The sequence below is a fragment of the Dromiciops gliroides genome, chromosome X, assembly GCF_019393635.1.
Source record: "Dromiciops gliroides isolate mDroGli1 chromosome X, mDroGli1.pri, whole genome shotgun sequence".
In the NCBI taxonomy this organism is placed as follows: domain Eukaryota; kingdom Metazoa; phylum Chordata; class Mammalia; order Microbiotheria; family Microbiotheriidae; genus Dromiciops; species Dromiciops gliroides.
In genome coordinates, this window is record NC_057867.1 from 41,744,003 (window position 1) to 41,757,598 (window position 13,596).

At 43.2% G+C, this 13,596-nt stretch overlaps 1 protein-coding gene across 4 annotated transcripts in view; it reads right to left on the bottom strand.

Annotated features, from left to right (window-relative positions):
- The window catches only part of TENM1 (teneurin transmembrane protein 1), an 895,908-nt gene that overhangs the window by 94,476 nt on the left and 787,836 nt on the right, over window positions 1-13,596 (bottom strand). For all 4 annotated transcript variants that reach the window (XM_043974016.1, XM_043974015.1, XM_043974017.1 and 1 more), the window contains one exon: window positions 5,360-5,503. In XM_043974016.1, coding sequence (XP_043829951.1) covers window positions 5,360-5,503 — 144 coding nt within the window. The remainder of the gene's footprint in view (window positions 1-5,359; window positions 5,504-13,596) is intronic.

A 13,596-nucleotide genomic window follows, 5' to 3' on the forward strand; every position in this document is an offset into this window, starting at 1 on the left:
CTTAAGGATAAGGCAGAGATCAAAAAAGGAGGGAAATTTGGCCTTAAAATGATTCCAAAAGGAGCAATGTTAGCACTGTTTGAATATAAATTTATATAAATGGTGTGTATGTATATGCATATGTGTGTGTTTTTGTGGATATGGATATGGGTATATGCACACATGCGTACACACACACACACACACACACACACACACACACACACACACAATTTCCTTGAGAAAACTCTGGCAGGTTTCTGGATGAATCCAACACAGGCTATTTGCTTTGGGATCCAGACATAAAAATTCTTAGACCCCGGCACCCAGACAGCAGCCTTCAGCTTCTTTTCTCTCCTACTTCCTATCTGGGTATGGCACGTTGGGGGGGTGTGTGGTATGGGGAGTGAGGATCTTTCCTTCTGCAGTTGCCTCTTGTATTAGAAAGGGAGGAGTTTCATGTTGTCTTGTGTTCTTTGGCTTAGAGATGGTCTCAGAGGACAAGAGCACCTGCTTTTCTCTGAACTCTTTTCCCCTTTTTGAGGACTGTGCAGCTAAGCAGCTCTTTGGCTCATTTTAGCTGATAAGGAGCTCCGAAGCACCCTGTTGCAAGAACAGTTCAACCAGGCACTGGGAAGGATACCTTTCTTACCCTGTCCCATCTTCCCAGACATGGTTTTGCTACAAGTTTTAGTATCTGCCTCCAATATTTCATCTGTGGGTATTAACGTGCATTTTTTCCCTCTCATGACCTCTAGCTTTGTATATCTCCTCTCTGTGCCTACTTTTGTGAGGTGTGTGTGTGTGTGTGTGTGTGTGTGAGAGAGAGAGAGAGAGAGAGAGAGAGAGAGAGAGAGAGAGAGAGAGAGAGAGAGAGAGAGAGAGAGAGAGAGAGAGAGAGAGGGGGAGGGAGACCGAGAAATTTACTGTAAATTTCTCATACATAGATGATGGTGCTAATTCCCATCTTGATCAACAGCTATTTGCATATTTGTCTTTGAGCTAAAATTTCTCCATTGTGATCAAGGTATAATTTGAATTATATATGCTTAGTAAATTTAAACTTCTGTTTTCTAAGACTTGTGAGAATGTAAGGTGTTGGGAAGAATCTGCTAAGACACTACTGCCAATGTGAAAAAATTCAAAATTCAGAAGACTCTTGAAATATGTTTCCATCTGTCACCAGAAACAGTACAGGTCAAATCCAGAGAAAACTAATGAGGTCAGGCATATCTTTCTGAGTTCCTACAGATATGGCAGCATCATTGTAGTCCTGTCTAGGTAGGAGCCAGCCTTCTTTTTCTGTCCATGCAGGAAAGCTGTATTTCTTTGTACAAACTAGGAAAGAACTCTGAATGGCTGAGGTGGAATACTTAAGTTACAGTCTCCAAAGTGGAAAGTGAGCTGTCCTGACATTTAGACCCCCCACATAAGTGTGAATTCAACAGACAGTTGTGAGACTTGAAAACATTGCTGTCAGTCCCTGTGACTAGTGAAAAAAGAGGATTTAGATATTTGGCTTTCTCTGTAGCTCTGTATGTGTAGGGTTACTCTTGTCTTTTTCTCTTTGAGCAAACCAAAGCATTAAGTCAGCCCTTCTGCTCTGGCTAGTTCAAGGGATGATGTAGCTCCAAGAAACTATTGTGCGGCAAGAATCTCTGGCCCAACAGCCACTGACCTTGACCCAGTGTAGTGTGTGGACCTCATCTCTGAAAGGCCTTGGCACTTTGATACCCCATTTTGGTGATCGTTCATCCATTGGACACACGGCACCCATTTTCCTCATTTGCTGACCAGTTTCAAGGGCCTCTTTTGATTTGAACAGATATTCTTTTGGAGATAGAGAAAGAAGTTCCAAATAACAAAGGCAAGCCCTAGCAAAATAAACTGTAGCAATTCCATTGTGTAAAACCCGGGGGTTTTGTCTTGAAAGCTGAGCAATGAGCAAATGAAAGAAAAAGGCTCACAGTCTTGCTGCATTAGTTTTGATGAGTAAAATACACACATGTAGGCCTGCTTTGAAATACAGAGTTGACTTGTAAAAGATGCCTGAACAACAGAACAAAATTACTGAGTAATTATAATGGCATGAAGATCAGAAAAGGTTTGGACCACAGTGAAGCAAGATACTTTGCTCATATTAGAAGAATGGATTTTTTTTAAAAAAGGGATAACAAAGTTATTGTCCTTGGAAGTTTGACTGTTTTTCATACCTGATGATGCAGTAAGCAAAAAATCCCTTTTCAAGGACTGAGTGTGAAGCATATATTCCTCTAAAACACTTTGTAAACCTGGAAGAACAGCGTTAATGTCAGATATTGTTATAGTTCCTTTATATCCATTTTCCTTCCCTTGACTGAAAAAAAAGTATCTTATTATTATAGGGTTACAAGCCTAGGGGACCCTCCAGATGAATTAGTGTCTGTAATAAGCAGACTCAACCCAAGAGGTGGCTGTGCCCCATTCGAGGGCAGAGAATAGAAGTCAAGGAAGAAGGATTACATAGCATTGCCTTTGAGGATGCCAAGGTAAGAAAATAGAACACAGTATGTGTCTCTTGAAAACAGTGTGGATCAAAAGAATGGGTGGATGGGTGGAAGGCAGGGGCATGGATCTGGCTATCAGACAGCTAGGCATCACAGCTGATACAGTGTGGGTCTTGGAGTCACAAAGTCCTGAGTTTGAATCCTGCCTCAGACACTTCTAGCTGTGTAACCCTGGGCAAGTCACCTCTCACAGCCTCAGTTTCCCTATTTGTAAAATTGGGCTAATAAAACTGCTACCTAAGATGACTGTTTTGAGGACCACACAAAATACCCCATGTAAAATGCTTTGTAAACCTCAAGGCACTACATAAAAGCTAGATTTTATATCTATACAATAACGAAAATGTGAACTTAGAGTAGTGATGTTACTCTCCAAGAACCTACTGGGGCCAACGTGAACTTAATAGTGTGTCTTCAAGGAATCTGAATGCAAATGAGAGAATCTGTGAACCTTTTGGTATCTTTTATAGCATGGCTTCATGGGAGTAAAGAGTTGAAGGATCTCACTTATTGATTGAATAGTTTCTACTTAATTTTAATTGATTTATTAATTTTTTTTCTAGCTTTATCTAGGTTGTATCCTCTGATGTTATTGATTTACTCCCAATAATCTGTCCCTTTAATATGTGGTTTGGCTATCAGAACATGGTATGTTGGAGATGAATGAGATGTGGGTCTGGAAGCTTAGGAAGAGAATCCAGGAGCCAGGAAGTGGGGAAATTGCCTGGTACGGTGTAAAAAGCATTCTGGCTCTGGAGTCACAGGACTCGGCTTATGGTTGTTGCTCTGTGGTGTACTACCTGTGTGATTTGGGTTAAGTCACATCTACTCCATAACTACTTCCTCATCTGCAAAATCAGGGGCCTGGATGAGATGCCTTCTGAGGGACTCATTCAGCTCTCGATAACTGTTTGTATTATGTGACTTAAGAGTTTAATTGGCATAAAGGATGGATAGCCTACTGATTGCTTAATGCTATACTACATCTGCAAAGCAACAGACACTTGACTAATATTGATGTAGAGATATAATAGGTTACCGACTGCATAATGCTTGGAGATATACTTTGGAAAGAACTTCCTTTGTAGGGTGGACTCCCTTGAGGCTAGAGATCCACATTACTAGTGGACTCCCACCCTCTTCTGATCTTGCAATCACATTAGATCAGAAGCCTGGTGAGGAGATTCATTAGATTGTTGCTAGAAATGATTACTGACATGATGCGCACGTTGCCCGCAGAGGGATCCCTGCAGGACATATTGAAATCATAATTGTGGTTCTGAGAGGGACGCCTGACCGCTGAGTCTTTCCCAGCCTGGGAGGAGTGGCAAGGATTAGAGAAGTAGCCTCAGAAAAGTTTTCTAACAATTCTAAACCTTTCTTTATATCAAAGGGCCAACTCACCCCTGGTTAAACCTCAGGCCTGACCATTAAACCCCTTGTATAGTATGAAGACATATGAATGTTGGTTCAAGAGCCAAACTTCCCTCAGGATCAAAAGAGGGCTAAAATAAATCAGACTGGCAAGAGATTGGAAGGCCATTCTCGAATTTTGAGTTCAATACTTGGCATAACACAATTTATGTCACTGGGAGAGTAAACACAGTCCTCTTTCCTCCTTTCACAGAAAGTTCCTTTGGTCCCTGAAAAAGGTAATTAACTATACAATAATGCTCTTTTGTACAGTTAGATCATTTGTATATGTAGAGAATCAAATGTTTGCTAGGCCAGACTGAAATTGGAAGCAATGTGCTATGTCAAAAGAATATTTTTACTATCTGCCTACTATGGTAACGCAGAGTGGTAGGAATGAAGGGGTAGAAGATTGTTAGTCCCCAACAATAATGCCAACATTTTCAAATTTCCAGAATTTTCTTCCTTCTCCTCCTTTGCGTCTTCTCTGGGTGGTTTTCTGGATGACACTATCCTAATTCTCTTGAACCTGAAGATGATTCTTGTCTCTGTCTGAAGAGTTCAGTTTTTGATAGTGCCCAGCATAACTGTGGTGCCAGGCTACTTCGCCCCAAATAAATGGACTTGTCATGACTGGGACAGTTAATGGTACTGGTGGCAGCCACCATGATGCCAATGAAAAGCAAAAGCTCACTTCCTCTACCCTGCCCCCCACAGGCCAATATAGTCTTGAGATGTGAATCTGGGCCACCAAAGGGGCAGAATGAGAACTGAGATCACTGGTGCATGACTCTCCCTCAGAGGAACACATTCTGTATGGGTCCTATTTATGCTTCATATTTTAGACGTGTTCATTCCTTAAGCTTCACTCTTCTGCTCGAATTTCTCATAAATTAGCTTCTCTCAGCCACAGGCCAGAAAAGTCACACCTCCTAACCAACTGTCTTCCCTCTTCTCAGATACCTTGTGGAAGACTTTCATCCTGTCCTAGGGAGGATTTCATCCTCATAGAGGCCCAGGATCACAGGCCAGGCTATGTCTCCCCAACTTTAGGGAATACCCCCTCAAATGTGTCAGTACTCTTTTACACAGTCCCTGAGTAGTATAAAAACTGCTCCTGTGGCGGGACGCACATTGATACTCGAGTTACTAATCATTTAGGATAGTGTTCTCATTGTCAGTGATTCATTCACAGTCATTTATTTTGGCTTTAGACATGCCCCCAGCAATCAAGAGATGGTTGGGGTAATGCAAAGCTATTTGGGGCCTGTACCGAACTGCACTCATGACTGATGGGGCTGTTGTTTGACATCTGATACTCTCATATAGCCACTTCCTGTTCCTTACGTACCAATTGCCTTGCACATCACACTACCAAAGCCCTCGACATAAAACAAGCCAATCAGGGTCACCATACTCACCACTTTGGGGATTCAAAATATGATGCTTATTCAAGGACCAGCCTCCGAGATTCGAAGCATCCATCTCAAACCCTTGTAGAACGACTGTCCTTTTCTCCCAGAGAATAATGTCGGGACATGTTTCATACTCGTATCCCACTGATACTGCAAAAAAGATGATTAACGGCACATTAACAAAACTTTTTGCTTCCATTGCTTCATTTTCAAGCAAGCAAGGATCCTGTGGACACTAAGATTCCACAGTCAACATTGCATTTGGATTGGGGCAATGACTATGATACAGTAAGATGCAGATATACCTACTCCCACTGCTCCATGACAAACAGTGCCAGGTTGGCACTCACATGATCAGTGTTCGGTGAACAAATTAGCAAATAAGAACCATTTAAAAGTCTGTACCTATTATACTTACAGGATTTATTCAGCCTGGTTCTCCTACTCCTGGAAGGGAGAAATTCATGGCGAAGCAAACTCCAAACTGTGGGTGTACTAGGGGGGAATTTGGCACTTAGGGAACTCAAAGAGGAGAAGAGGGCTGCCTTGATGACACTTGCACTTGCCCAAATGAAATTTCCCCATTTAATGGGTAACTTCAGTTTTCTGCATGGAGCTAACCAAAGGGCTCGCATCCAGCGTCCATTTGGCGACCACTCTGATGGAGCACAGATACTGTGCATCCAACTTGAAATCCTGGAATGCCGCTGAAAAGGGAAGTGTATAATATGGTACCTTGAGGGTCTGTGAGAGCAGGTAGTGGAATTCCTAGAGCTCAGACAGAGAAAGTTCTGCTTTTAGAGCATACCTGCCAAAGCCCTGAATTGCAGACTCCCAGATTTAGAGCTGCTCATATCCACTTTGTGCCGCAAAGCCTCAGAGTACTGGCTCATCACACTATGTACCCAGCAGCTGTCTTCCTTGCCCCTTGCAGTCTCAAACAGCCCCCACTAGCGCTTTGCTATTGTTTTTGTGGAGCTACTTCTTCCCAACTGGCAGATGTCTTTAGAGAATCCAGTCCCTTCATTTACCACTCTGTTACGCAAAGTGGGTATAAAGGCCTACTCTAACAAGGGCCAACACAACATGGTTGGGAAGTGAAAAATTCAATCAAACTGTTTTGTGTTTTTTGGCTTTGGGCAGCAGGAAAAAAAGATGGCTGGTTGAGTCAAAGTGGGTTGTGAATTTAGTGGGGAGCTGGATTGTAGACAAGCCAAAGGATGTTTCGAATTACATACAAAGCTCTCCATTATCAACATGGGGTTTATTCACATAGTGGATTATCAGGGGTCCATTTTGAAGCTCCAGTTGGCTTCCCTTTGCCACCTAGCCTGCAATAAGGACAATGGTCTCCCCCATCCCCCAAAATGTCCCCCAAGCAGCTGTTATATGCTTAGGGACCAGGAACTTTTTATATTAGTCCAAGCTAAACATAATTAAGAAGAGAAAACAGCTGGAAAAATCTACATAATACATTCCATGTCAATAACATTCTCTTCTAATGTCTCCTTGTGGTGTAGAGGTGATGCTGAAAATTCCATGGCCAAGCCAGTAGAGTGCCAAGCTCTAACCCAGCTGGCAAGGCTTTGTCATACATGTATTGTCTAAAGACTAGCTACACATGGGCAAAACCAACATTCAAACTCCTGTCACTTGGTACTGACTGATTTTGGTCCATCTAATAAGGCCTTGAGGGTCTAGGGACAATTTCAATGGAATGAGCACCTTCCACTGATGATCTTGAGCAAATAACTTTGACACTGCCCACTCCAATGTGATACAGAAAGAAGTTGAGAGTTAGTGAACTTGAGGGCAAGGAGGGACCTTAGAGGTGACCTAGTCCAATCTTCCACCAAACAAAGGAATCCTTTCTCTAGGGGAAAGGGGAGTAAGAAATAGTGCCTACTGTGTGCCAGGCACTATGTTAAGCACTTTCCAAATATTATCTCATTTGACCCTCTAACCCTTTCAGTGATGGGAGAGCTCATTAACTCCCAAGGTAATTTGTTCTACTGTCAGATAGTTTTAGTTACAACGGAATGGAAATACACCTCCCTGTAACTTTCAATGGTGTTAACTTGGTTTTAGGGAGTTACACAAAATGAGTGTAACCCTTCTTCTATGTGACACTCACATATCTGAGGACAATAAGCTCATGTCTCTCTCTCTCTCTCCCTCCCCCCTTGGACTGACTTTCAGTCTTTTCTTCTTCAAGCTAAGAGAACAAAAAAGCTGCAATGGTAAGATACGTGGTAGCACATGGAGACAGATGCAGGGCTATAGAGCTAGGTTCCTAGGAAAAGGCCCCTGCACTGAAGGTTCTCTCTTTTTTGAGATCCTTACCATTCTTCTTTTTGAACTGCATGCAATATGTTCACAGTGGGGTCATGCTAGAAAGATAAACACTAGATGTGATTTCTTGTGCTGGAATAATCTTGGTTAGGTAATGAGGATGTTTCAGGCAATCCTGGTGCTTCTCACTAGCCAGTGATGTCTAAACCATGGTGCCTATGCTTGGGGCATTCGCCATATCCCTCTCCCACCAGAACCTGGACTTTGCCCTAGGAGTCTGAAGCTATCTTCCTCCAATAATCTCCTTAACGGCAGGGACCTTGCTTGCTTGCATATGTGTTCCCAGTGCTTAGCAGAATGCCTGGCACATAATATGCTCTTAACAAATGTTTTTTTCATTCATTCATTTTTTTGGTGGGGCAATGGGGGTTAAGTGACTTGCCCAGGGTCACACAGCTAGTAAGTGTCAAGTGTCTGAGGCTAGATTTAAACTCAGGTCCTCCTGAATCTAGGGCCAGTGCTTTATGCACTGCGCCACCTAGCTGCCCCCAATTCATTCATTTTTGGCAACATCTAAAAGTCTTGATTAATAAAGAATCCCCCAAATAATGCTAACTTTCCTGCAACTCATCTCCTCTTTTCCCCAAGCATTCCTGATGATCACTGGCTCTTGCCCTGGACACAGTTCAGCGAAACAAAAACTCCCTGAAGGAAGATGCTGCTTCATTTTGTCTTTGTATCCACAGGGCCTTGTACACAACAGTTGCTTAATAAGTATTTGTTGATTGATGGATTGACTAAAAGATTGGTGATTCTTCTTTGAAAAAAGGGGATGTTTTGTTTGGCAAATAAATGGCGTGACTTGGTGACCTTGGGTGCTAGGATTGAGCCTTCTTCTGTCCTCAGGCACAACCAAAGGGCCTCTCGATTCCATGGCAGAAGGAATCAACTCATATGAGGTGTATGGAGTAAAGCCATCTGAGGGTCACTAGTGAGGAGACAGAGGCTTCGCTCTTCCTCATCTCCTCTTTCGGAATTGCTCTCTAGTCCCAAATGCAAAAGTGCATTAACTGCAAAGCTCACAATTCGATGACTTTTCCCCCTAGCCACAGCAAATAGCAATGAGGCAGCCACTTAATAAAGGCTCTCTAATTTTTATTAGATTTATTTTCTCTCGAGGAAGCCCTGTGAGCTAATAACATTATAATTTCTATTGAAAGTTGTCCGAAATTCCAGTCAACCTGAAGGGATGTTTTGGGATGTGGCTCAGAGGAACCAGGCAGAGTTGTGGGGTTTTTTCCCTGATGGATGAGGGACAGCAGCTGATGCTGACTCCATCTTGGAGCTCGAAGCCAGCTTCTGAGGAGGCAGGGGCTCACTCAGGGAGGGAGGTGAGTGGCTCTTCCAGAGTAAAGCCAATGAGTAACAAGCTTAGGGTCTCTTTCTCCATGAATCAGGCTGCAGTGAACTAAACATCTTCGTTTTGCAGTAATTGGTGAAAAAAAAGTCATGGTTATTTTGCTGTGTTAGCCCCCAGTGGCTCTGTTTGTTATGGTGACAGCTCAGCCTGGGGCTTAAAACAAAGGCAGAATGGAAATGGTCCGAGTGGCTGTTAGTATGTTATGGAGGACTGATTATGCATACCAAGGAACTGGCTGTGGGGGGCTGGAATAGCTATGGAGGCTCACAGTGCTTCCTGCTATGACCATACTGGACTAGTTGCAATCCCTAGTACGTGCCCTATGATCTTCTGTGGCCTCTCTTTTGCTCACAGTGCTGCCTGTGACAGGAATCATCCTCCCATCTCCCATGTCTATGAAATACCTACTCATTCTTTTTTTTTTCAGGGCAGTGAGGGTTAAATGACTTGCCCAGGGTCACACAGCTAATGTCAAGTGTCTGAGGCTGGATTTGAACTCAGGTCCTCCTGAATCCAAGGCCAGTGCTTTATCCACTGCGCCACCTAGCTGCCCCCCTACTCCTTCTTTAAAGCCCCTTTTTGTAAAACAATTCCCTGATTGCCTTCATTGGCAATGACCTTTCCTGTTGAGCCTCTAACCCTAAATGCATTTCAGGTTTATCAGATCAGTTTTCCAGTGGAGCTATTAGGAAACTGAGGAAGGACCCAAGATCTTACTTTTAAAAAGTAGAGATACTAGGAGGAATTTTGTAGTGACAAGCTAGCGGGGTATGTGATTTTTTTTTGCTATGATCTGTTACCAATGTTCAAAGTTCAGACTGGTCTCTCTCTGCGAGAAGAGGAAGCAAAGGGGTTCAAGGAACTGTTCTTTGCTCTCCAGGTTACCAAGGAGAAAAAACAAATCATTCCTTAAAACAACAACAATGAACAAAAGGCTTCAGTATGAAAATGAGAAAAAAAGGATCTGAAGAACTGACTTCTTAGGAGATTGGAGGATGAAAAAATGGGATTCACAGGAAAAAGAGAAGAAATATGACCACTGAAAACTTCAAGAAACAGATCATGAGGCTCTCCCTAATGAGGAAGAAGTAGCTGCTTGCCTTCCAACGAAAGATATGGATCCCCAGGTGCTATTAGGGGAGAGGTCAGTCATCTAGTAAAGGTCAAAGTAAGACGAGAGAAATGGAGGTGGTTGGGGACTCTGGGCTGAGAGGCATGAAGGCAGTCATTGGTCAACTTGAAACAATAGCTATATTGCTGTATTTTTGGGATATGTATCCAGGACAGGACAAAGAGCATCCCTGAGACTTGTCAAACTGGTTGATTAGCATCTTCTGTTTCTTTACACAATACCCTTTCCCCTACTTCTCTTGGTGACTTTCAGAATTTTTTTTTAAGAGCTTCCCTGACATTGGAGAATAGTAGCTGCTTCCTCTTCAAAGCATCTAGCTCCCTTGGCTTTTGGAAGAGCCTCAAATTTGTTAAGTGGTCCTTTCCCTTTTCTTTCTCTTCTGTAGACACCCTTCTATCTTCCAACTCCATAGCATTGGTCGGGATTTCCCTCTCTGAATCCCCTGCCTTCCTTGCTTTCTGAGAATTTGAGGAACAACCCCCTCTTTCTATGAAGACTAGCCCCATTCTCTCTTGTGCACCTACAGCAGGCTCCTGTGTGCAGTGAACCCTTAGGGAGGCGATTGTCACTGAAACAGCCAGTGCTCCTTCTTGCCAAAGAACTGTACTAAAGAATTCTGCAATTGTTGTTGCCAATAACCTTGAAGAATAATAGAATTGTTTAGAGCAGCGGCACTAAAAGTGGATGGCTGATTTCCTGAACTTCCAAGACTCCAAACGGCTGCAATTTAATTTAATTAAAATGAAGTCTGTGCAGAATGTATTATTACATATTGATAATGCACCCGGACACAGGGAATTATTTTGACAAAATTCGCATAATGGATGCAGATCAGAGCCCCTGAGCAAGACAGTTTGTCAAACTCAGTAAGACTGCATGAGAATTCCAACAGCAGAGCTAACTGCACAATTAAACCTCCTTTACATTGTTTTGCAAGCAGCAAAGAAAGAAACTGAATGAAATCAAATTATTTCCCAATATCGTGCCTTAATTAAAGCCAGGGAAGATAAGATGGCAAATTCTGCACTCCAAGTGCTTGCGGTTCTGAGGTAGGGAGCCATGCCTTAGCATCACACAGCCTTACAGGCAGGCTATTTCAGGGTATTGGAGGCCCAAGAGCACTGGGAATGGAGGCAGAAGAACTTTCACTCTAACTAGCTAGATGACCTTGGGGGATAACATCTAAGCCTCAGTTTTGTTACCTGAAAAACGAAAGTGTGTCAGGCCTTTCCTGTTCCAAAACCCTCTAGCATCTAAGACCCAAAGCCATGACCTTGGGCTTTGTCTTGTGACCTTTGGAGGATTTTCTTCCTCTTCTTGATTGATGCAGGTCTTTCTCATATTGATGTTACTACTGACCAATCAGCCATGAGAATCACTGATTCAAAATAGCTCCATTTAGCAGTATCACACATCATGGTGATACATGTCATTTTGCATGTAGTTTCTAACAGCCTGTCCAGTGCTTCTAGTTCCAATTGCTATGATCATAAGATCCTGGGTCTAGAGCTGTAGCTGAACTTACAAGTGAAGGAGAGATTCTGAATGCCATTAGACCCCTCTTGTGTGGCAGAACACCTGGTGCTGATTCCATTTCAGCCAAGATCTGCAAGGCAGGGGGTCCACTGTTCATACAAGAGCTGACTAAAGTCTTCTCCACCAGCCAGCAACACACCATCATATGTGGAACCATGAGTTACAGCAAATGGAGGGATTTTGATTTCTGTGGATATGTTCATTTACCTTGGCAGTATATTTTCCAGGGATGAATAAAAAGATGATGAGATTGACACAAGCATTGCCAAAGCTAGCTCAGTGTCTGGGAGGCTTCGTAGGAAAGTGTGGGAGAGACTTCCTGCCAAACTGAAGGTCTACAGAGGTGTTGTGCTGACCTTATTGTTGTATGCCTGTGAAACCTGGACGGTATGGCAGCACCATGCCAGAAAACCGAATCGCTTCCATTTGAAATGTCTTAGGAAGATTCAGAAGATCACCTTGTAAGGTAAGGTACTGAAGGTCCTTTCTTGAGCTGAATTGCCAAGCATTCGACATCTACTGCAGAGAGCCCAATTCCGATGGGCTAGCTACATTGTTCAAATGCCCAATGTACGTTTGCCTAAAAGATTATTTGATGGAGAACTCAAGGCAAGTGCTCACAAGGGGGTCAGAAGAAGTAATACAAGGATATTTCCAAGGTCTCCCTGAAGAACTCTGAAATAGATTATGAAGCATGGGAAACACATCGAACAGGACTGCCCAGCATGCTATGCCCACATCCAAGAAGACACTGAGCTCTATGAAGCACAAAGCCAGAATTGCGATACCTCAAAAGAAACACGAGATGCTCAAATTTATAGCCATCTCCACTCCAAAATGTTCATGTGGACCATTTGTGCCCGAGCTGTGGTAGAGCCTTCTGAGCTCCTACTGGCCTGATCAGCTGCAGTCAGCCACACTGTACCTTGACCCCAACACAGTGATGCTAATTTTGGTCCTCTTCCAGAACAAATGACAACCAACCAACCAACAGACCAACAATGCTTCTGATTCCAGTTCCTACGATCAGAGGAGCTTAGACCCAGAGCTGGATGGGACCTTAGAGACCACCTAGTCTAACATCTAATTTTACAGGGGAGAGAAGGAAAGGGACTTATCCAGGTTCACAACTAGGATCCTTGACCCAGAGCTGGAAGGATCCTCAAAGATCTTTCAGATCAACCCTCTCATTTTATAGAGGTAAAAACCAAGGCACACTGAAAAGAAGCTGTGACACAGAAGGCAAGCATCTGAGGTAGGATCTGAACCCACACACTAACTCCAGAGCCCATGAACGTTCACTGACGGAAGGCACTTAAATATTACCTCATACAACCTCTGTCAATAATAGTTGACAATGACACACGTCCATCTCACCACAAATTCTTCAATCCAGTGAAAGACACTAACCTTTCTGCAGTTATATGAATAAGACATTCCATCTCTTAGCTCCAGGCAGGGAGCCTCCAGAGAATCATAGGCTCTTCAGAGAATCTCCAGGGAATCACAGGATCTCAAAGTGATCTCCAGAAAATCATAGGGCCTCCAAGGGATCTCAAGGGAATTATAAGATCTCAAAGTGATCTCCAGGGAATCATAGGATTTCTAGGGGATCTTCAGGGAATCAGGATCTCCAGGGAGTGAGTCTACAGGAAATTATAGAATCTCCAGGGATCATAGGATCTTGGCTCTGGAGCTAGAAGGGACTTCAAACATCATATAGTCCAATACCCCTCATTTCATAAATGAGGGTTAGCTTGAGTGACTCTTTCCAAAGTCATACCTCTTCCTGATTCCACTCCATGACCACTTCTAGTCTTTCATGGATCTTGTTCATTTCAGTTCTCTCCCTACTCCAATCCA